Genomic DNA, 24505 nt, shown 5'->3' on the forward strand with positions numbered 1-24505 from the left:
CTGTCAGAAAATATTTATTCAGCACTTACTATGTGTCATGTATTATGCTGAGCCCTGGAGACACACAGAAAGGCCAAAAACTCCCACAAATTCCTACCCTCAGTTTCCCCAGACTTTAAAAAAAGACTGAAGTATCCAAAGTGACCCCCTAAGGAGCTGTGTCACATCTTTCCCCAGGCCGGAGGATCCCTAGCCCATGGGCCCAGGGCAATGTCTCTTCCATCTCAGAAAGTTTTGATATGTAAAATGCCTGGGGCATCCTGCTGTAGTAGAAAGAGCTCCCTGCAGAAGTCACAGGAGCTGGATTCAAGTACTGGGTCTCCCACTCACTGCCTGTGTGACCTTGGACAAATCACCCCATCTCTGGCTCTCAGTTCTGGACCTGATGCCCTTCAAATGCTATGATCCTACCTAGCACCCACCTTGTATCACCTGCTTAATGTTTTACTTTTTGGGTTAATGTTGAAATCCACGTCCTGGGCAGAAACACCCCTCAAAGACACCAGACACCTTTACAAACTCTAATTTGGGGAAACAGACTATTGGTTGTAGTTCAAAGGAGTAGAAGAAACCAGTCCAAAGGTTGTTTCTAGCTCATCCTCTTGGGGTGTCAGCACTGGTGGGGTCTATGTGGTTCAGAGTCTGATTCCCTAAATTGAAATTCAAGTCGGATGGACATTTATTTAGTGCCAACTGTGTGCAGAAGAGCCCTGTCACTAGCACTCAGGGGAGCATAATTAAGCTTGGCAAAATGATGCATAATAATTAAACATAATTAAAGTTTGGCCCTTGCCTTTGTATTCCTCAGTCTGTTAATAATAACCCTCGTATCTAGAGGGTCTGAAGACTTGTAATTATCCTATGTGGTTAACAACAGTGGGAAGTCTCACTTTAAAACTTACAATTTTCAATCCATCAACACACACTTATGAAGCATCTGCCATGTCTTAAGCCCTGAGAATCATAGATAAAAACAAAATATTGCTGCCTTCAAGGAGTTTACCTTCTATTGAAGGAAATAACCTGTCTATTTATAAAGAGATACAAAGCAAACACAAGGGAATCTGGCACATGGGAGGTGGCATTTTGAAGAAAGCTAGACATTCTACAAGGCAGAGATGGGGAGAGAGAGCATTCAGGACATGCTGGCAAAGGCATAGGGACCAACCATTGTGTCGTGGGACTGCATGGTCACCATTTTACAGAAGAGGAAACTGAGGCCGAGAGGGCAGGTGACTTCCCATTGTCTGACAGCTCCTAAGTAGCAACAAGTCCAGCACACTTTCCCCTGGCTGAGAGCGCTTTAATGACCACTATTACTGCTGCCGCTGCTGTGACCACTACGACCATCTGTTGTTAATGATAATAGTTCCTATTCTTATAATGATTTAAAATGTAGGAAGCATGTTCACAACAGCTCTTCACAGAAGAGAAAACTGAGATCCGACAGGAGGGAGACTTGCCTCCGACTCAGACAGCTAGGACTGGGACCCAGTCTCTGTGGGATCCTCAGGACCTGTGCTCTGACCACCTTGGCTTCTCTTTCCCCCCTCAGATGAGCCTGGCCAGTGTGGACACAGAGGCCCCGTTGGCCATGGCTTTGAACCTTTCCAACCTGGGCCCCAGAGAGCACATCCTGGAGCTGCTGCCTGCACTGGAGGCTCTGGAGAACCGAGTGCTGTATATTATTGCTCATGGCAACGAGGGAGGCTTCTTTCGCATGCAACACAAAGAGGGCCTCAGCTACCTGCGTCTGGGTCGAAAGAAGCCTGGCCCTGGTGCCTACCAGCTGGAGGTCATGAGTGTGCCCAGGCCGCCGGGGGATGAGCTGGGAGAGCAGGCTGGGGAGGGAGGCCAAGCTCTGAGGCTAAAGCTGCAGCTTCTGCTCTACTAGCCTGGAGGACCTGTGCCCCGGCCCTGCCCTGTCCCTGCCCACATTATCCGTGCCCCCTCCTTCTCCATACACACACGCACATACCCCTGTGAATCTTGGGCACTGCCCTACCCCTTTACTCCATACTGTCTTTCCTGCCTCAGCACATCCTTGCCCACTACACACAGCGCAGCCTAACCCCACCCTTCCCTCCTCCTCTCTCCTGCCTGGCACATACTCCCTTTATTCTACCCTGTCCTTTCTCTGCTGGCCACCACCTTCACCCCAACGCAGCCCAAACCACCTGACCTCCCTCTTCCTTGCAGAGGCTACCTTGGGGCCTTTGGAGAGGTTCACCCTGCCTACCTGTTGGACAGGATCAGGCTGGAGGCTATAGCTATGGGGAGCCTCTATCCCCTTGCCTGGTTTGGAGTTGTGAGAGCATGGGAAGGGGAAAGCGGAGGGAGTATCATGTTAAATTTCTTTGGGAATGTGGATCCAGGCTCCTGCAAGGAGGAAAGAGCAGGCCTTTGAGTTCCACTCAGCCCAGGCTCCTCTTTTTTCTTATCTCGGTGCTTCTCCCCCAATATTCTTGAGGGCCTGATTCTCCACCACCACCACTGGACATCAGCCATGAGATCTGGGAGTTCCAAAAGGCAGCCCCCAATTTCCAAGCATCACTGCCCTCCCTCAGAGGTACACACACCTGCGCTGTCCCCTCTCTTCCCAAGGGTCTTTCACCAGTTTGTCCCTTCATCCTTATCCAACCTGTGTTTACTGTATCTTGGTTTATTCTCAGACTTGAAAAATGTCTGTATCGCACTGAGGCCGGCCCCAGGGGGTCAGAGGGTCAGGGGCCGGTTTCTGAGGGAGCTTTATTCAGACCAAAGGAGCTTCATGTGAATGCCAGTCCTGGGAGCTCCTCAAGGCAGCTGGGGGTAGGGATCGGGGCATCAGGCTATTGGCGAAAGAAGCCAGATTTGGGGGCATGTGTGTCCCCATCCCCATCTCCCACCCCCCACCCTACCCCTCCCCTGCTAGGAAGGCTGGGGCAGGGCTCTGGGGACCCTGTTTTGTATTAAAAGAAATGGCAACAATAAAATTATTTTGGGTTAAGTCTGTCCACTTGTGAGTTCTTGGTGAAGCCTTTGATCTCACTCTGTGTACCCTGCCCTCATCATTCCACTACCTGCCACATTTCTTGTCTCCCATCCAAAGCCCAATAATGATGTTGGCTGACTCAGGAGGAAAAGAGTTAGTTCCCCATCACTACAGGTGGTTAAGTGGAGACATGGAGACCACTTGGTATGTTGAAGACAAGGCTCCTGTTTGGATATGGGTGAGATTGGGTGACCTCTTCCAACTTCCCTTCCAACTTGGAGAATGTATGTTCCAGGGTGTCCCCAGCTCTAATATGTTTTAAGTCCCTTTCAGATCTAGTGTGCTGTGTTCTAACTCTTTAAAGGTCCTTTCCTACTCCAGCATTCTGTCTGTAGGGGAGGGAAATTTGATTCCCCACTCCCCCAGCTCACTCGGGATGTGCTCACAGATGCTGAAGTTTTAATGTACTAACAAAGCATTAAAAACTCTTTGAAGTATGAACCCCTCTATGAAGTGTGAGCCCCTTTCTCTGATGAGTCATTTGTGAGAATTGGTTGTGTCTTTGCAGGGCTTTAAATAGCTAAAACTGGAAGAGTTGGAGAGTTTCCGATTTGGGAGGTTGATGTCAGGAGCCAACAGTCAGGGAAGAAGTCAGCTCTTCACTTGGGGGGATAATGAATGGCAAAAGGTGAAAATTCTCTTTTCTCTCCTCCTTCCCCACTGGCTGTCAGGAGCTACTTATCCAGCTGCTGAAGAGCTCAGTCAGTACAGTTTGAGGCTCAGCTGAGGAGACACACTCTAGACAGACACCAATAGGCAGTCACCAGAAAGAGGAAATAGCCGTGAGGCAAAAGAAAAGAGACAGGACTCAAGAGGGAGCTAGTCCTGGCAACTGAAAGTTGGGCTACAGAAATTCTGCACATGATTAGAAAGACTTTTGAGGCATGAGAAGAGGGAAGAATGAGTGTTCTTGGCCACACATTGGCCTCACTTCAATTCTACTCTGTGCCCACTATTTCCATCGGTATTATGTATATTTTTGAAAAGGTGAGCCCCATTTTGGGATGCAGGGGACATTTGATAATGTATTGCCCTTACTACACTATCTTAGTAAATGTCTTTGCCAAGAACTAAGTGTGTGTACTAGTTGACTGACAATGGGAAGCACATCTAGAGGGGGTCATGAACTAGAGGAGTACAGACCTCAAACTGGAGGTAGCAACCACCCTCTGGGGTCTCAGTGTTTGGGAGCAAGTTGGATAAATAACCCAGGGAGGGTATTCTTTGCGTTCTATATTTCAACTTCCCTTCCAGCTCTGACATTCTGGGATCTAAGTGACTTGCTTAAGGTTTCATAGCTAGTATGGGACAGAACCAGGATTAGAACCCAGAAGCTGGAACCTGCCATGGTCCCTGGTTCAGATGGACCACAAATAGATAGCATTTACTCTACTGATCCTTAATACAACATTTTTTTTTTAATTTTTAAAGATCTTTTATTTTTTTCCCAATTACATGTAAAAAATTTAACATTTTTTTTAATTTTGAGTTCCAAATTTTCCCTCCACAAATCCCCTCCCCCCCTCATTGAGAAGACAAGCAATTTAACATGGGTAAAATGTGTGCAGTCATGCAAAAAGTCATTTTTTGAAAGAAAACACAGACCAAGATAAAAAGAAAAAAGTTTGTTTGTTGTTTTGGTTTTTTTTCAATGTATTTCAATCTGCATTCAGACTCCATCAGTTCTTTCTCTGGAGGTGGATAGCATTTTTCATCATGAATCCTTCAGATTTGTCTTAGATCATTGTAGTGATCAAAATAACTGTTATTCATAGTTCACCCTGACAATATAGTTGTTGCTACATACAATGTTCTCCTGGTTCTGCTCATTTCACGTTGCATCAGTTTATGTGAATCTTAACAGATTTTTCTGAAAGTATCCTGCTCATCATTTCTTATAGTACAATAGTATTCCACCACAATCATATACCACAACTTGTTCAGCCATTCAATAATTGATGGGCATCCTCTCAATTTCCAATTCTTTGCCACCACACAAAAAAAGTTGCTATAAATACTTGTATACATATCAGTCTTTTATCTTTTTTTTAAAATCTCTTTGGGATACAGTGTTATTACTGGATCAAAGGCTATGAGTAGTTGTATAACTCTTTGCACATAGTTTCAAATTTCTCTCCAGAGTGACTGGATCAGTTCACAACTCCACCAACAGTGCATTAGTGTCCCAATTTTCCCACATTCCCTCCAACATTTGTCATTTTCCTCTTCTGTCCTAATCTGAGAAGTGTGAGTTGGTACCTCTGAGTTGTTTTAATTTTCATTTCTCTGATCAGTAATAATTTAAAGCATTCATTTTCATGTGATGATAGATAACTTTGTTTCTTCATCTGAAAATGACTTATTCGGATCTTTTGACCACTTACCAGAGGAATGACTTGTAGTCTTATAAATTTGACTCAGTTCTCTATGTATTTAAGAAATAAAACCTTTATCAGAGATACTTGCTGTAAAACTTTCCCCCAGTTTTCTACTTTCCTTCTAACCTTGTAATATTGGTTTTGTTGGTGTAAATGCTTTTTAATTTAATGTAATCAAAATTACCCATTTTCCATCCCATAATACTCTATCTCTTGTCTTCATCCCTTTATGTCAAAATCATTCATCCATTTTGATGAGATACTATCAATTTTTCAACAAACCTGTTTACCACACAACTGGTAAATAACTGAGTCAGGACATGAATCCAGGTCCTCCTTTCCCAAATCTGGTTTTCGGGAAACAGTAAGTAGGCTAGTTTCACTGTAAATACTATGAAGGGGAGTGATAAGTGATATAAAATGTTCAGAAAGATAAGCAGAAGTCAAATTATGATCGGCTTTAAATGCATATCTTTGAAGCCCTAGGGAGTCATGGAAGGTTTCTGAGTAGGAGTGAACTTCATGGATCCTGCAAAAGAAAAAAAAGAGAGAAAAGGGTGAAGAATAGTAATTCTTCATCCTGACTGTCCATAGCAGCTGCAGGCCTCAGTCTTATCCTTTCCAGGAGAGGTTCCTTCCTTTCTTCCTCTACCCCTCCTGAGTCCTTGGGTGGAAAGTAGGGATCCAGAAAGGGAAATAAACTGAGCTGCTTGTGGACCAAACATGTGGACCCACCAGGCATGAGGACTGACAACCTTTCCAGCACTCAGATGGAATTTTCACAATTTGCTCTTCCCCAACACAACTCCTTGCCCCAGCTTTCTGCATACCTGAGACATGCCACGGCCTCATGCATTTCCTACTAGCGCCATGTCCTGAATGAGCCTGGACACGCTGGGTCAAGGGCCTGGTGGAGTTGGTGATGTTTCCTGGGGAGACACAGGACAAAGTGAGGGACAGAGGACTCTAAGAGGAGAAAGAAGAGGAGGGGGCACCTAGCATTTGAGTGGAGTGATGATAATGTCAAGGAATAGTGGGAAGTCATAAGATCCTGAGATTTAGAGTGAAAAACGACTTTATAGAAGCTTTGTTTTACGTTTTTTCTCAGTGGGAAGGGGGTGGGAGGTCCAGTGGGAATAAAGATAGAGTAGAAAACAAAGGAGGTCAGTGAGGTGTATATATGACATATATGTGTGAGTGGATGCGTGTATGTATGTCTGTGTAAATTATATATACATTTGTTGTTGTTCAGTCATTTCATTCATGTCTGACTCTTCATGACTCCATCTGGGATTGCCTTGGCAAAGATACTGAAATGGTTTGCTATTTCCTTCTCCAGCTTATTTTACAGATGAAGAAACGAAGGCAAACAGGGTGAAGTGACTTGCTCAGGGTCACACAGATAGTAAGTGTTTGAAGCCAGATTTGAACTCAAGAAGATGAGTCTTCCTGACTCCAGGCCTGACACTAAATACCAGCTCTGTGTATGTATATGTGTGTACGTTTGTGTATACACATATATATGTGTGTGTGTGTATATATATGTATATATATATATATATACATACATATATATTATACACACACACACAAGCAGAACAGAGCTCAAAGCCACAGGTTGATTTTATTATATGCTTATCAAGGAAAGTCAGCCAAAATAGAAACCTACAGGTTCTTATGCAGTCCTTTTTCTTTGTTTTCATTCTATTGTATATATACAAATGTCCATTCTATTTGGAGTTTGCTAAGTTCAGAATAGAAAAAGGGGAGATATAGATAGATAGATAGATAGATAGATTGATAGATAGATAGATAGATAGATAGATAGATAAATAGATAGATAGATAGATAGATAGATAGATAGATAGATAGATAGATAGATAGATAGATAGATAGATAGATAGATAGACAGACAGACAGACAGATAGACAGAATATGGAATAGGCAGGTGAATAAATAAATGGATGAAGGAATGAACAAACAAATGAATGAATAGATAAATGGAAGGGACATTGGAGATTATCTAGCCCAACCCCCTATCATGGCACAGTAGAATAAATCCTAGCCTTGCAATCTGAGAACCTGGGTTCAAATCTTGCCTCTGGTCCTTACTGCCTGTGTGATGTCAGACAAGCCAATTAAATCCTCTAAGCCTCATTCCTTCAGGGAGGGTTCAGCTAGAAGGCTGATACAGCTCCCATGATTTTATAAAACAAGCTCTGGAAGTGATTTGCCTAAGGCTTATCCTAGCCAGGGTTTGTAGCTTATATTTATCCAGCAATTCCCTTTCCTACAGAGCACTTTACAGTTTACAGACACTTTCCCACAACTCCCTGGGAGGTGGATTATCCCCATCTTACAGATGAGAAAGCCAAGGCCCAAAGAGGTAAAGCTGATCCTAGCCAAGTTTACCCATGGGGTCAGCAGGGGGAGGAGGGGGCCCTTCTCTCAGGTCTCCTAATTCTCAGGCCAGTGTGCCTTCTATAACCTCCTGCACTATAGTACAACAGCCTGCTGGTGGATCTCTCCCCACTCCTCCTCTTCTCAGCTGTCAAATGAATCTTCCTAAAGCACAGGCCTGGTGATTATCCAGTTATTCAATAAACTCCATGGGCTCCTTATCACATTCAGAATCAACATCCAGGATAAAATCCTCCGTTTGGTATTCCAAGCCCTTCATAACCCTGCCTCCTCCTACCTTTTGTCTCCTTACACCTTACACCCTCCCCTCTGTTCTCTGATCCTATGACTGGCGTCTTGGCTGTTCCTCCCACAAGACCATCCCCTCTTTCTGGATTGCTCTCCCTCCTACTGGCTCCCCCCAAGTCTTATCTAAGATCCCATCTTCCACAGGAAACCTTTCCTGATTCCCACCCATGCTGGTGCCCACCCTCTGTGCCCACCCATCTTATTTGTCCATATTTGTTTACATGTTGTCTTCCCTGTTAGACTATGTGCTGCTTGAGGGTAGGCACTGCCTTTTGCTTTTCTTTGTATCCCCAGCACTTAGCACAGGCCTGGCATGTTGTATGCATTTAATGCATGCTTACTGAATGATTGACCCACACCACACTTCTCATTTTACAAATAGTAAAAACAATTAAGAAGATGATGGTGACTTTCCTGAGGTCACCCAGTGAGTTAGCAGTAGGACTAAGACTAGAATCTAGGTTCTGAGTTCCTGAAGAGCGGGGTTTGGGTGTGTTGTTTTAACAAACATTTATGAATGTTTCTCTCTCTCTCTCTCTCTCTCTCTCTCTCTCTCTCTCTCTCTCTCTCTGTCTTTCTGTCTGTCTCTCTCTCCCTCCCTCCCTCTTTTATTTCATGATCCACGTCACATGCTTGAGGAACTTCCACTACCAATGAAAAGTCAGGATGGCATACTAAATTAAGAACTGCCCTAGGAGTTAGGACAGGGTTGGGTTAAGGTGATTTATCAGTATTGAGAATATTGGACCTGAAGTCAGGAAGATCTGAGTTCAAAACTTGACTCAGACACTTCCTACCTTATTTACTGTGTCACCCTGAACAAATCACTTAACCTCTCTAGCCTAGTTTCTTCAACTGTAAAATGGAGAGATTGGACTAGATGACCTCTAAGGTCCCTTATGGCTCTAAATCTATGACCCTATGACCTTAAAGCATTATAAAAACATCAGCTATCTTGGTACATGGGAAAAGGCATTTTACCTCTTCAGAATCCTTTTCCTCATCTATTAAAATGAGAAGGTCATACTATATGACCCCTAAGGTCCTTTCCAGATCTAAAACTATGGACTTATGATCAGACACATGCTTGCTAAGATACAACCCTGCTAGTTCCTCTCGGCGCTCAGGCAAGTCTTGATTGCTGCGTGATCAGTTATCAGTTCTATTCATTTCTTCTCTTCACAATTCAATATGGTGCCTCACTGTCTTCTGAAAAAAGACTTAAGAAAGAACCCCTCCTTCCTAAAGATCCTAAAGGCAGAGACCAGGTCTTAGCAAAACAGTGACAGTCCCCTTGTTCCTAAAATAGGACTTACACATAGTAGGTGGGAATGTTTGTTCAATGAATACATGAATGAATGAATGAATGAATGAATGAATGAATGAATGAATGAACACCAAACCCACTCCCCCAAGAAGAAAACAAGCCAAGTGGGGGTTAAAGCCAAAGCCTAACAGCTCTGACCCCCTTCACCCACCAGTGGAGACAAGAAATAGTTGTGACACTTTGTTTTCCTGGCATCTCTATAGGTCACCTTGGGAGGCTGTCTCACCATCTGTCTCCCATTATGTTCCCTGGGCAGAAGGCCAGGAAGAAGAAGCTTGTTTGGGAACATGAAAAGGCACAGAGGATTGAAGGTCAGTGGAGACTTATCCATGGGATCCTAGGGGAAGAAAAGGACTCCAACAAGCTAGCCTGGATGAAAAAATGCCCCAAGTTTGCAAGTCCTGGACAGGTCTAGAGTGCCATTCATTCAAATAATGCACCCTTATAATCACATTCTTTCTGTGCTCATAATTTTTCTATCATCACAATCACCAGCATTTACACACACTTTAAAGTTTGCAAAGTAATTTACAAATATTTTATCTTCATGAGAACCCTGGAAAGTAAATGTCACAACTATCCCCATTTTACAGTTGAGGAAACTGAGGCAATTTGAGGTTAAGTGACTTACCCAGGGTCACACACTAGCCAGATTTAAACTAAGTTCTTCTTGACTCCAGTCCCACCACTCTAACCATTGAGACCTAGCTTCCCATGGCCTGCAGGAAGAAATCCAAACCCCTTAGCCTAAGCAAGGCCCTCCAAGCTCCTTCTCCAACCTTGTTCTGCACTACACATTACCCTTCAGGCCAAGTTGCATGCCTCACCATCCCCTGAAACGCATCCCACATATTTTGGTCCTCTGATCTTTGCTAATGTCATTCTTTGAAGCAGTAATGCCTACTTCCACCTCTTTTTGGCTGACTGTTATCCTATACATCCTTCAAGGATCATAAAGCTGGAAAGGGAATCCAGGGAGAAGGGAATAAGTATCTATTAATGTGGCTACTATGTGCCATATGCTAAGAGGTTTATAAATATATATACATATATATACACGTATATATACATATATATGTATATATGTACATATATATGTGTATATATATGTTAACACAGGTTAAGGGATTTGCTCAGGGTCACAAACTTAATAAGTATCCAAGGATAAATTTGAGGCCAGGTCTTCTTGACTCTAGGACCAGTGCTCCATCCACTGTCTCTAGGCAGTTCCTTCCTAATCCAACCCCCACATCAATTAATCAAAAAACATTTAATAGCACTTTCTATGTAAGGCACTCTGCTAAGCTCATTTTATAGCCATGAAAACTGAAATCCACAGAGATGAAATTATTTGCTCAAGGAGATTTGAACCCAGATTTCCTGACCTGGAGTCAAATGCCCTTTTCCCTTCCAGCAAAAAGGTCCATGCCTAGGAAAGCTCTCTGTCCAGCAAAGTCCTTGTAAATGAACTAGGAGCTAATTTTGTCTCTTTGCCCTTACACACATCTATTTCACCATTTTGCCCAGGGCCCCATGAATTCTGGAATTTTGCAATATCCTTGTGGTTACTTTTCTTTCTGAAGCTGGTGAGTGGGAACAGAGATCTCCTGGTTCCCTACCTGGGAGAACTTCCTTTGTCTACCCTCCTCTTCCCCACCCCGGTAGTTGCTACATGTGCTTCCAAATCTCACTTCTACTTTTGGCCCAAATCTGGGAAGCCAGTTGTATCTGACCAAAAGTAGAAGTAAGAGGCAGATTTTCAGATCATGACTCCTTCAGGAAGTCTTCTGGGACTATCAGGTTATGTTTTCTTGTTCTCCCTTGGTGCCATGCTGCTGCCTCCTGATCTCTCTTCTGATTTTCCACCCCACTTCCCAGGCAGAATTGATCTTTCCTATCTCCAACTTCTTAGCAGACTGTGATCATGTCCTAATTTGCATCATGTGTACATTTTATAAGGTGTACTAGACTGTAAACCCTGTAATTCTGCACACATCAGGTACTTCATAAATGGAGTCATCTCTTCCATTTAGCCTTCAAATTGGTGTGATCATGTCACAGGCAACACCCCCCCCCCAGAAAAAAAGAATTCCAATGGCTCCCTATTACTTCCAGGACCAAATATAAAATCATCTGCCTGACTTTTAAAGCCCCTTATAACTTGGTCCCCTCATGCCTTTCCAGTCTTTTTATACCTACTCCTCATCTTGACTCCTGTATCTTCAAATCTCATTGATAATCCTTCATTCTGTACAAAACTTCTCCTCTCTCCCCTTAATTCTAGTGCCCTGCCTCTATTGATGATTTCTTGTTTGTCCTGTACAAATCTTTTCTGTACATGGTTGTTTGCTTGTTACGTCTCCCCATTAGATTGTGGGCTCCTTGAGAACAGGAGACTTTTTGCCTTTCTTTGTATCCCCAATGCCTGGTACACAGTAGACACTTAATAAATGCTTTCTTTACTTCATTTAATAAATGCTTGTGGAATGACTGAGGGAAAGAGGAAAGAAGGAAGGAAGGAAGGAAGGAAGGAAGGAAGGAAGGAAGGAAGGAAGGAAGGAAGGAAGGAAGGAGGGAAAGAGGGAAGGAGGGAAAGAAGGAAGGAAGGAAGGAAGGAAGGAAGGAAGGAAGGAAGGAAGGAAGGAAGGAAGGAAGGAAGGAAGGAAGGAAGGAAGGAAGAAAGGAAGGAAGGAAGGAAGGAAGGAAGGAAGGAAGGAAGGAAGGAAGGAAGGAAGGAAGGAAGGAAGGACAAATTAATACATAATCCTTCCACCCTATTCCCCCAGCCCCAGTGATCATAGTTAAATAATCAAGGATTCTCAAGAGAGATGATAGAGAAAAAAAACGAAGAGCTGAAACTAAAGTAAATGCTCATTGATTGAGGAATGACTAAACAAACTGTGTCACATGAACATAATTAGATATTGTTGTACCATAACAAATGAGGAATATGGAAAATCCAGAGAAGCATGGGAAGATGTATGGCCTGATAAAAGTAAAGTAAGCAAAATCAGAAAAATAAGGCGACAACATAAATAGAAAAAAAATGAAACTCAGTGCTATGAAATTATAATGACTAATGTTGGACATGGGGGGGGGGGGGCAGTTAAGAAATAATACCTTGATTCTCTCTTCTCAGGAATGGAGTACAATGGTTGAGGAATAAATATCCTTTTGTTAAAAGAGATAGCCCAGTGGGTGGAGGAGGGGAGAGGAAGATATTTGGAAATGAAGGGGATAGGTCAGTCACTAAGCATTTCTTAATGTGCCATGTGCTAAGCACTGAAAAGAAAGGCATAAGCAGAGTGCTTGTCTTCAGGGAGCTCATAGTCTAATGGAATATATAAACAATAGATGTCAATAAATTAAAAGGTATTTTTTTAATTTAAACATGGATCTGAATGGAGAAAAGATAAGCTACACACTTCTCTTAGTCCCTGTGTCATTTCTCACCCACCTCCACAGTGCTTCTTGTAGGTTCTGCTTTGCAGCTCTCTGATCTTATCCTTCACCCATTTGTCATCAGGGTTGGCACAGAGGTTGTTGCTCTTCTTCCGAAACTCAAAACTGAAATAAAATGGGTCACTAGTTAGCATTGGAGGGCCTAGGAATGGGGACCAGGGCTATGGAACCAGATCACTTGGAGTTTGGAATTTTAGAGGCAAGGTGATGAAGGGCCTAGGGTCCTAGAGACCTGAGGGACAGGGGATGGAAATTGGGACTCTGGGCATCAGTAAGCCAGGGGGTAAAGACTTGGAGCACCAGCAATTGGGAAATAGGATACTTTGGGCTTGGAGTCAAAGACACAAAGTAACCAAAGGGTTAAAGACTTGGAGATTTGAGGAACCAGGGAGACTGGGGATGAGGGTCAGGGAGGTTGGAGGCTAAAGGTCTGGAAGACAAGAACAAGGCCTGGCAGTCTGGAGACTGAGAGATTCGAGATCAAAAGGACCAGAATTCAAGGAACTAGGAGCTGGACCTCGGAAGTCCAGGGGCTTGGGAGTCTGGAGTCCAAGGAATCTGGCATGGCAGTGTGGCAAAATGCCAAAGGGCTGCATGTTCAGAGACTTAAAGGACCAATAACTGGCAGCTGAATGTCTGGGAGGAGGGGTCCAGCAGATCAAGTGATCAAAATTTGGAGGGCTCTGATTGAGGAGAATAAGCCCATAGGCCTCCCAGAGAGGGATCTAGCCTTCAGGAAGAAAGCAAGGAGGAAAAGGACTCTTCGGAGTCTAGGATGAAGGCAGCCATGGTAGGGAGTGGAATGAAGCCTTACTATATAGCATTGAAACAAGTTAAAGTTTCTTCTTCTTCTCAGTCCATCCCTCCCTGCCCCAAGAAGAAAAATAAACATGTAAGAAGATGTGGACGTTAAGTGAGTGGACTACAGAACTACTACTTCTGATCGATCAAGCAATCATTAAGCATTAAGTGTGCCAGTCACTGTGCTAAGTGCTCCAGACACAAAGAAAGACAGAAACTGCCCCTGCTCTCAAGGATCTTCCAGTCTAATAGGTCAGGAGAGGAGACAACATATACAGCTATAAGTATACTCTCTAATGCAGATGTGGCTTCACCCAGCTTGTACCAAGGGGGAAGAAAGGTCAATTTCATCAGCCCATGACTCTCCCCTCTTACTTTGGCTGGCTGGTCTATGACTCACTTTTTTCTCATTACTCCTCCAGTCCAGCCCAACCTACAAACCTAGGAATCTTAGTCTCTGGTTCTTCCCCAGACCCTTGGATTTTTGTGGAGCAGACACCAGCCTAGGCAGCCTTATGTCCATGATTGGATCTCTCTCCTTCCTTTCTTAGTTCAAATCTCTCTGTGCTATACTAGAATTGAGTGGGCAGGCTTAGTCATAGAATCAATCCAAGGGAGAAGGGCACTTAGAGATCACTGACTCCATTTCCCACATTAGACAGGTAAGAAACAAGGCCCAGATAAAGGAAGGGAATTTCCTAAGGTCCTACAGTCAATAAGGCACTCACATGACAGCTCGAAGATTACAGCTCCCATTCACTTCTTGGATCCTGTACCGCAAGATGTGCCGTAAAAGGGCAGGTTTCCTGTGCTTAGAATACTTCAAACAGCAGTCTTCGTAGATGCCTATGGGCAACATGCCCCCAGACCCGGGGGCCTTTGGTTAGAACCGTGGAACCAAAGAGTAAGAATAGCTAGCTGCATGCATTCATTTTACAGAAGGGGAAACTGAATCCCTGAGAAGGAAAGAGACTTGCCCAGGTTCATATAGTTAGTGGAAATGAGAAGAAAAGCCAGGCTTCTTGACTTCCAGGTCAAGATTTCTGATTGCCAATTCCTAGAAGACGGGGGAACATAGGTTTTAAGGTAGAAGGGACAAGACACAATCCAGTCCAATAAACCTTTTACAAATGAGAAAATGAGATTCAGGAAGCGGAAGGGACTTGCGCAAAGTCACACAAGACTCAAAGACAAAAGCTAGAATCATAGGATTTCAGGGAATGCAGAGGTACCCAGGCTTTAGGGCCCATCTGGTCCAATCTGTAATGAATCAATTACATTATCCCCAATAAATGACCATTCAATTCTCAATTGAAGACCTTCATTGAGGGGAAACTCACTACCTCTTGAGGTAATCCATTGCCATTCCATTTCTGAGCATCTCTAATGATTAGAAATCTTTTTTTCTTTATCATAACTGTACCTTACATAGCATTCCAAAGGTTACAAAGCTTTTCCATACATTCTCATTGAGCCTCATAATAAAGTGAAGTCTGGATGATATTTTTAATCCCTATTTTACATGCAAAGAAACTGAGGCTCACCCATGACTATACAGGTTTTTGAGGCAGGATTTAAATTCACATCTTCCTAACTCCAAGTTCAGCATTCAGTCCACTATGCTGCTATTTCTGTAGGAACTCAAGAGTTGCTTCTGCAGCTTCCATCTGTTGTACCTTGTTCTGTCCTCTGGGGCCAAGCAGAACAAAGCTAAACCCTCTTCTCCATAAGAGACTTTACAATGCTTGATAACAGAGTCAGCATGGTGTAGTGGATAGGGTAGAGACGGACTCCTGGTGGCATGATGACCCAAATTCAAATCTCCCCATTTCTTAGCTATGTGACTGTGGTTAAGTCACTTTGACCCTCTCAGACCTGCAGTTTCCTCACCTCTAAAATGAGCAGTTTTGACTCAGTAGCCTCTAAGGTCTCTTTCTGGGTCTAACTCTGTGATCCTAACAACGTTCCCGCAGCGAAGCAGCATGGTGTAGTGGGTAGAACTCCGAATACACTTACTGACTATGTGAGCCTGGACAAGTCGACCTCTCTGAAACTCAGTTTCCTCATTTGCTAAATAAGGCACTTAGACTTAATACCTATTAAGTTCCTTCCAACTCTAAATCTATAATCCTCTCATTGCCCCACCCCCAAGTCTTTTGTTCTTCAGGTTAAATCGTTAGATTTTTCACTTGTCCTTTATACAAGATTATCTCAAAGCCCTACGCTATCCTGATCACTTTTCTCTAGACACTCTCCAGTTTATCCAGATCCTTCCTAAAATGGTCTCCAAGAACTGAACTCATTCCTCTAGATGTGGTATCATTAGGACAGAGGGACTAACAACCTATACTCATTCTGGACACCATTTCTTTCTTAACACAACCAACAAATAAAACCAAACAAAATTTTTTGGGGTGCCATGTCCCACTGCTGTCTCATATTGAGCTTGGAACCCACTAGAATCACCAAATTTTTTATGCTTTTTAAAAATTTTTTTAGTATTTACTTGTTTTTTATTTTCAACATGCACTTCTATAAGATTTTCAGTTCTAAATTTTCATGTACGAGCATATTAAGCATATTTCTATATTAGTCATGTTGTAAGAATTAGAACCAAAGGAACGAGAAAGAAGAAACAAAAAAAATAAAAATAAAGAGAGCAAATAGTATTCTTTGATCAGACTCCACAGTTCTTTCTCTGGGTGTGGATAGCATTTTCCATCAAAAATCTTTTGGAATTATTTTAGACCTCGTTCTAATTCTTCTTTACAACATGACTAATATATAAATATGTTTAATATGATTGTACATGTAATACCTATATCAGATTGCGTGCCAACTTGGTAAAAGGGGGAGCAGAGGGAGGGGGAGAAAATTTAGAACTCAAAATCTTATAAAAGTGCATGTTAAAAATGAAAAACAAATAAATACATAAAAAAATTTAAAAACAAGCATTTTCCATCAAGAATCTTTTGGAATTGTCTTAGATATGGATTTTTTTTTTTTTAGGAAAACTGCTATCTATCATGCCTCAACCATGTGGGATTGATTTTTTTTAATCCGTATGTCAGACTTTAAATATATTCTTATTAAATTATTATATCTGGTGGACTGTTCTAGACTATAAAAGATCTTTATATATCCTGTTATCCAGTGTGGGATCTAGCCCTCTTAACCTTGTGTAATCTGCAAACTTGATAAATACACCAACTTTGCCATGTTCCAAGTCACAGATGAAAATGTTAAATAGCATAGGACCAAATCTTTCAAAAAGAAGAAATGATTAGTCTGTGCTTTGTGAAACCATATAGACTCTTTGTGAACCTAGCTTCCTTTTCCAGATGTTCTCCAACTCTCCCTTTAATAATTTTGTGGAGAATTTTACCAAAAATCAAAGTTAAACTCAATGATCTCCAGACCCCACTCTCTTCCTTTCTTCTTGAGAGGTAGAATGTTACAGCAGATAGACCCCTGGGGTCAAATCCTGCCACTTTTACTGCATACTTGGATGACCTTGGGCCTTTCTAAATATTAGATCCTTCATCTATAAAAGCGGAGGCAGAGGGAGACGATAATAATACTTACCTCAAGACTGTGAATGTCAAAAAAAAAACAATGCATGTAAAATATTTTCTAAGCCTTAAAGATCTAGTACAAGTGAATTGTCATTGTTACTATTATCTTTTTGGATAATAAAAGTACCTGCCTTCTTTCATGTTTTTTTGATACAATCAGGGTGAAGTGACATACCCAGGGTCACATAGCTAGTAAGCATCTTAAGGCAGATTTGAACTCAGGTCCTCCTGACTTCAGGACTAATACTCTAGCCACTGTGCTACCTAGCTGTCCCCTCTGTGTTCTCTCTTGTGTCCCTTCTCCACAATAGTTCTACAATCTCATGGGTCAATCTCTTCAGTCTCTTGGGCCTGATGACTGGAATTCATCAAGGGCAATCCTATAGGCCCTGCTACTGTTTCCTTTCTTGTCTGAGATTTGAACTCCGTTAGGCATTTTTGTTCTGTCCTTTCCAGGGCAAGCTTCATTCTCTTTGGCAGGAAAAACAGAAGGAATCTCTTCATTATTCCTCATCCATTTCACTGGAGCAATAAACTTTCTTTCGTCCTCCTTTCCCCTAAAACATCTGAATCCTCTTTCCCTCTCCCACCACTCCTTTTGGGAGCACAGTTAGTAGACTTTACCTCTGCTCATTCTGAGATTTTGCACCCCAGCTGCTATTCTGATAGGACCATATCACACTGCTTCTATAGTCATCCTTAATTGCCTGTCCTTCTATCCATCTTACAAACAGTAGCATGAATGGTAGCTTAAAAATCTAAGTTAGCCAGTGAGTTCTCTGAATCTTCACTGGCCTGTTTTTGTGTGTGTCTTCAGAATTTCAGCCTTAAGAGTGCCCCCACGTCCCTTGGACTGCCTCCACCATTCTCATCTTATGACATTGGATCCTAGCTAACCTTTCTCTCAACCCTCTGGAATCAAATATCCCAAGGCCTAGGGTTGGCTTTCCTCCTCTACCACAAATTCTAAGAAAGCATTCACTTCCCCTTCCAAGATTCTTTCTGTTTCCTCTTTAGTAACCTTCCTTTTTATTCAGAATAAGCTCCAGGATGCCAGGTTCCGCCAGATTCCAAAAAATGAAATTACTTTTAAAGCAGGTCGATGAGCTTTTGGCAATGAGGACTCCAGCAAATATCTAGATAGTTGAAGTCAAGCCTGTTGTGCCAGGCTTTAAGATCCATTTCCTGAATTCATGTATTCCCTCCTTCTGTCCAAATGATCTCTTGCATGCTTTGAGAACATAGTGCTTCTGTCTCTCCCTCCATTTATCCTGGTGCTTTCCACCAGGCTTTCCCATTCTGGCTTCTAGATTTCCTTCTTTGTAAAAATTACTTAAAATTCAATTTTATTTACAGTTCCAAACTCTATGAGTATATTTTCTTAATATGCAATGCTGTCCCTTTATCTCTTTTCTGTTCTTTTTTTAATGACACATCCTTTCAGAGCCACACTCTGGTCATGTGTCCCAATCTACCATGTCTCAATGATACCTATGAGGGAATTCCTGCTTCCTTGCACTGAAATGTTTATAAAGCTCATTATGAGGTAATATGGTATAGTGCAGAAGTGGCCCCCAAACTCCAGAGTGGCATCCAAACTAGATTAAATGTAATTGGGGAATGTCTAACAAAATAAATAAAAATACAATACAACACAGATAATGTTAATTTGTGGTTTTCTTTCTTTCTTTTTTTTTGTTTCATTTTAACACCACTGCTATGGTGGATAGAGCACTGAACTTGGAGTCAGGAAGACCTGAGTTCCTATCTGGACTCAGATACTTACTAGCTGTGGGATCCAGGACAAGTTCTTAACATGTCTCTGTTTTAGTCTTCAATCACATGAGAAGTTGGGATAGACAACCTCAGAGGTTCCTTCCATATATGAGTCTGTGACTTGCCCAGGATCACACTGTCAGGATGCCAGACAGGGGAACAGATGGGAGATATCTTAAATCCAGCTCCAAACCTGTGATCTCGTTGCAATTTCAGGTCTCCTCCTTTTAAGTTCATTACTATTTTCATTTTATCACATCCTCTCAATTCCCTAATGCTACCCCTCCCAAAAGAGACTATAGAAAAGTGATCCAGGTTAGAGTCAGTCTTTGATGCCTGTGTTCAGGGCGCTGGGAACCTGGTGAAAATGGGGAGTCAGGTCAGAGAGGAAGGAAGGGGTGGAGCTTAAAACCCGAAGAATTGGAACTGATAAGGCTGTCCAGCAATACCAACACTCAACTTTGCCTCTTCTTTAGGGCATAAGATCAAGAGGAAACCAGTCCTCTTCCAAAGAAACAGAATACTTGGAATACTAACTTGTAAATAAGGAAGTTTGTTAATTAAAAAAAAAAATTAAAAAAAATAAATGAGGAAGCTAAGGACCAGGAAGGGAAAAGGCCTCAAACAGTATTATACAAAGTAAGATTAGACCAGGTCTAGTCTTTCCACTATACCCCACTGTCTTCTCTTGAATTAACTGCTCGGTGACAAACCTCCCCAATGCACCCTACTTCTCCTACCTTGCCCTAGCTCTGATTTCCATCTGATCTCCGAGAGCAGCTAGATAGTCCAGTGCAAATAGCTTTGACTCTAAAGTCAGGAAAAGCTGAGTTTAAATCCTGCTTTAGACATTTATTAACTGTGTGACCTTGGGCAAGTTACTTAATTTCTGTCTGCCTCAATTTCTTCATCTGTAAAATGTCATAGCCTCTAAGGGTCACGCCAGGTTGAAATCTGTGATACTATGAGCCAGTTAGGTTAAGGGTGAGTTAAGGGCAAGCCAGAAACCAAGGAAGGTCAGGGTCAAGACCCTGTCATTCCTTCAGCCCTGTCTTCTAGACCTATCTCTGGACCTAGGGGAGTAGAAGTATAACTAGGAATAAGGAAGTTGCCCCCTCCCAAGTCATCATCTCCTGCTGCTAATAATGGGACACTGGGAGTGCAGAGGGAGAGAAGGGAGTGCCCAGCAGCTGTTCCTTCAGATCTTTGTAGGAAAAGATCTAAAACTCAGATAAGGTACCAGTCAGGGGTAGGTTGGGGTAAGGAGTTTCAGGAGCGGGGTGGTGGTTAAGTGAAGAAAAAGAATTTCCTTCAGGAGACCCAAATCAAGTCCTTCCTGCTCCTCTATACAACCAGGACACTTGGTCTCCAGGAAAGAACCCTGGCTTAGAGTCACAAAACCTGAGTTCTAATCCCAGCTCTGCCATTGTCATGGAACATACATCCCAACCTTAGCTTCCTCATCTGTAAAATGAAAAAGTTGAACTAAGGGACATCAAGGGTCTCTTCCAGGTGTGGTATTCTGGCCTATGTTCTAAGGTCATAAGTCATAGGACCATGTGAAGTAGATAGGGTTTGGGGTCTGGAATCAGGGAGACCTAAGTTCAAATCTAGCCTCAAACACTTACTAGCTATGTGACCCTGGGTGAGTCACTTTACCTCCATCTGCCTCAGTTTCTTCAACTATACTATGGGAATAATCATAATACCAACCTCTCAAGGTTGTTGTATCAAATGAGACAAGATATGTAAAGCATTTTGCAGACTTTAAAGTACCATAGGAATGCTAGTTATTACCATATAGAACTGAAAGAGACCATCTAGTCCAGTGGTTCTTGACCTTGGGTTCACAGATGCCAAATTTTTAGGAGAACTTGGATGGGGAGAAATTAAATTCTTATTTTCAGTAACTTCTAACAAATTTAACATTCCCTTCAATTACGTAAAAACAGGATTCTGAGAAGGGCTTCACCAGACTTCCAAGGGGTCTATGAGAACCTCTGAACTAGTCTAATTAGCCCATTTTACAGATGAGAAATTGAGACTCAGAGATAGAAGGTAACACTGGTAATTAATTTCAGAGATAGGATTTGAACCTAGGGCTTCCCGACTCCAGGGCTCATGGTCTTTCACCCTATATAGAACTGCCTTTCCATGATCCCAAGTACTGGTGGCTACTTTTTCTCCTCCATATGAACCTGGCTTCCCTGTCAGACTGTGAACTCCTGGAGAACTGAGACTCCATCGGCCTCATGACCTCTGAGCTGGAGGCCTATAAATGTTTTATAACAATAACATTGAGCTTCAGTCTCCACTCGAAGACAGTGAGGAGTATTTTGGGTTCAGAGACCATCCCCTCCTTCCTTCAAGAGGATCAAAGGTATTGAAAGTTATTCTCTGGGCTCTTTTTCCTATAATCAGCAACTCAACTGGGTGATAAAACTGAGGGGAGGGGGAATGGGGGACGTTGGGCCTGATAAGAAGCCCCTGTCCCTACCCTGATCAAAGGCCAAGGGAGGAAGCAGCCAAGGATCCAGGAACTCCTCAGCCCTTTCCCCTAAACCAGGGCTTTTCTGTCCTACATGAAGGTCTGGGGCCCCATGTGTAAAATAGAAGTTCTATCCCTGGCTTTCCCTAGGGTAATGGCTCTGGCAAGAGGGAAATAGGTTAGCAGCTACCAGAAGCTGGGCTTCTGCCTCTCAGGATCTCATTGGATAAGCTACCCTAAGGATCATGGGAGCTGGAAGGACCCTCAAGTCCATAAGACTGGGGAAACTGACGCCCAGAGAAGTTAAAGGAACTTGCTCAAGGTGATCAGAGTCAGCCATAGAATATCAAACTTGAAGGGACCCTAAAGATCTCCTTGTCTAAACACCACCACCTCAGTTTTTACAGATGAGGTCTAGAGAGAGAATTTGCCTCAATTCACATAATTAGTAAGTAATAAATCTAAGATTCAAAGTTTTACTCTTCTGACTCCGAATCCAGAACTCTCATCCAACAGGCAGCTTCTCAATGACCCCTGCCTATATGATAGCACTCTATTTCACACTTTTCCTTTAGTCTCCCCACTGGAGTATCAGTTCTCTCAAGGGCTCTGAATCACTGAGTTCCAGATGAATAGCTGGTGAGGACTGGAAGGGACATTAGAAACCAGCTAATAGTACTAGATGTAAAGCTGGGAAATTATAATTCAACCACCCTGCTTTACAGATAAAGAAACTGAAAGTTACCATGTTCCACTCAAGGTCACAGAGGTAGCAAATATCACAGTTAGGACTTGAACTTGGGTCTTCTGGTTCCATGTCCTATCCAATTCATTTCAATAAATATTTATTAATCACTGACTCTGTGCCAGGCATTGTACTAGATGCTAGGGATACAAGGATTAAAAAATACAAAAACAGTTCCTGCCCTAAAGAAGTTTATATGCTACTGGCTGGAAAAAAACTACACACGGAAAATTGAATGCAGAATATATACAGCACGATCCACTCCACTTACTGCCTCTCTAGCCCCTCATTTCATAGACGGGGAAATAGATGGAGAAGGGATTTGCTTTGTTTTCTCCTCAGTGGGGAAGAGAAAATAAATATTACTTAAAAGAAAAGTTTAATTTAAAAAAGAGAAGGGATTTGCCAAAGCTAATCCCAGGTCAGAGGGGGAGCTGGGACTAGAAGCCAGGCCGCCCGACTTGAGAGGCAGTGTGGTACAATAGAGAGCTTTAGAGTCAGAGGGTTCAAAGTCTGCTTCTGTCATTCACTAGCAGGGTGACTTTGGGTAAGTCTTTTAACTGCTCCATGTCTCTGCTTCCTCACCTGCAAAATGAAGGCATTGAACAAAATGACCTCTGGGGTCCCTTCCACTTCTCAACTACTCTTTTCTAGCATCTCCTCATCCTTTTGCTTGCCCGAAAGCCCAGAGTCCATTTAATTGAAGAAGGATGAGAGCAGACAAAAGTCTTTTGAGGGTATAGAATGGGGTGGTGGAGAGAAGAAAGGGGGGAGGGATTGAGAGACATCCCCCAGGGGACAAATTGCACCAAAGAACCTGAGGTGGTACAGAGTCCAAAGCTATGGAGTAATTAGGGTGGGGTAAAAATAGGGAGAGGCTTCCAAGGGGAGTTGACTGAGCTTTGATCAGCTAGGCAGGGAAAAAGCAGAGGCAAGGGGATAAAGAGAGTGAAACCAGAACTCAGCTGGGGGAAGATGAGGACGCTTGATGTCAGAGGGAAAATTTTGCAGCCCACTGCAGAGGTCCAAAAGTGTGGGGGATGGAGAAGGGAGACTTTCTCACAGGAGGTCTTCAGGCTGAGGCTTAATGACTTCTTGTCATCCAAAGTGTTATATAAATATTAGCTATTTTTATGTTGTTTTATGTTCGTGGACCACAGATCTTGAGCTAGAAGGCACCTGAAAGGCCATTGAGTCTAACTCTCTCACTTAACAGATGAGAAAACTGAGGCATGGAGAAGTTAAATGTTTTGTGCAGGGGGACAGTATCTGAGACAGGATTTGAACCCAGGTCTTCCTGATGTCAAGTCCAATGCCCCATCCACTATACCATACTGCACCTGTCCTGGGTAAGGGAGGGGGTGGTAATCCTATGTGGGTGCAAGATGGACTAGATGCCCTCTGAGTTCTTCCTCCCTTAATTCTAACATTTGGTGACTGTCTGCCATGGTGAGACTAGGATTACACTGGGGTAATAGCCAAATGGATTCACATAGACTCTGATGTCCCAGCTACATGACTGTGTAGGGATGGGTACCTTGACTGCTGACAGCATGGGCCAGTGCCACCAGAAAGCAGGTTAACAGCTGGAGATTCATTCTGATGGCTCCCTGGAGAAGAATTCACAGTCCTGCACAAAGAGAAAAGAAAGTAGGTAAGATTGAATCCCCCTTTCCATCACCCCCAAATAAGGACCTAAATCCTGGAAGTCCTCCTGAGTTTGACAGTATTGGTAAAGAAATGAAAGTGGGTGCCCTTGCTCTATATCCCTGATTACTCACCCCCTCCTCAACACTTGATCACTTTAGGGCTTTTTGTCCACATGGGCATGCAACAGAAGCTCCTAGACAGTCATGCTAAGTCCTTGAGATACCAGGATTCAGAGCTAGAAGAAATCATAAAGACAACCTTGTCCAATTTTCTCATATTTACTGATGAAGGAAACCAAGGCTCAAGAAGGGGAAAAAGATTTGCCCAAGTCACATAGCTAGTAAGGTAGTCAACATTTGAACCCAGGTTTTCTAACCCCAAATTCAGTGGTTTTTCCAGCTATGCCATGTTGTCTCCTCTAGCCCTTGGATTTTGTGTGGCCACTGTACTCACCAAGAGCTCTGAGTTCTCCCAGACCTTGTAGCCCACTATGACCTCTCCCTGCTGCACTAGGAAGCTGGAAGTGGCTGGTACTGTCAGAGGCTTCCTCCTTATGAGCA

General features: G+C 42.9%; 2 protein-coding genes across 4 annotated transcripts in view; one reads left to right on the forward strand and one right to left on the reverse strand.

Moving 5' to 3' along the window:
* FBN3 (fibrillin 3) overlaps positions 1-2991 on the forward strand; it is a 103257-nt gene extending 100266 nt beyond the window's left edge. For both annotated transcript variants that reach the window (XM_072600972.1, XM_072600973.1), the window contains one exon: positions 1556-2991. In XM_072600972.1, the coding sequence (XP_072457073.1) occupies positions 1556-1894 (339 nt within the window). In that variant the 3' untranslated portion in view covers positions 1895-2991. The remainder of the gene's footprint in view (positions 1-1555) is intronic.
* A 1653-nt stretch (positions 2992-4644) lies between these two features.
* On the reverse strand, positions 4645-24505 carry CCL25 (C-C motif chemokine ligand 25). Of its 2 annotated transcripts, XM_072600974.1 has the most exons (7): positions 24399-24505; positions 24077-24180; positions 23833-23925; positions 14440-14557; positions 12906-13015; positions 6243-6341; positions 4645-5941 (listed from the first exon to the last, which is right to left on the reverse strand). In XM_072600974.1, the coding sequence occupies exons 3-7, from the start codon at positions 23891-23893 to the stop codon at positions 5895-5897; spliced, it is 435 nt and encodes a 144-aa protein (XP_072457075.1). In that variant the 5' UTR covers positions 23894-23925; positions 24077-24180; positions 24399-24505; the 3' UTR covers positions 4645-5894. The 2 variants fall into 2 exon arrangements, with proteins under 2 accessions (XP_072457075.1, XP_072457076.1); XM_072600975.1 differs by lacking the exon at positions 24077-24180 and having other exon boundaries at positions 24399-24501.

Source organism: Notamacropus eugenii, chromosome 4, assembly GCF_028372415.1.
Source record: "Notamacropus eugenii isolate mMacEug1 chromosome 4, mMacEug1.pri_v2, whole genome shotgun sequence".
In the NCBI taxonomy this organism is placed as follows: Eukaryota; Metazoa; Chordata; class Mammalia; order Diprotodontia; family Macropodidae; genus Notamacropus; species Notamacropus eugenii.

Excerpts from the sequence above, each read along its gene's own strand:
- CCL25 (XM_072600974.1), bottom strand. The coding sequence starts at position 23,893 with ATGAATCTCCAGCTGTTAACCTGCTTTCTGGTGGCACTGGCCCATGCT. Across the intron at positions 6,342-12,905 it reads CTACAAGAAGCACTGTGGAG|GAAACATCACCAACTCCACC; the intron begins GTGGGTGAGAAA and ends GTGTCTCCCCAG. Across the intron at positions 5,942-6,242 it reads GAGGCCGTGGCATGTCTCAG|GATCCATGAAGTTCACTCCT; the intron begins GTATGCAGAAAG and ends TTTCTTTTGCAG.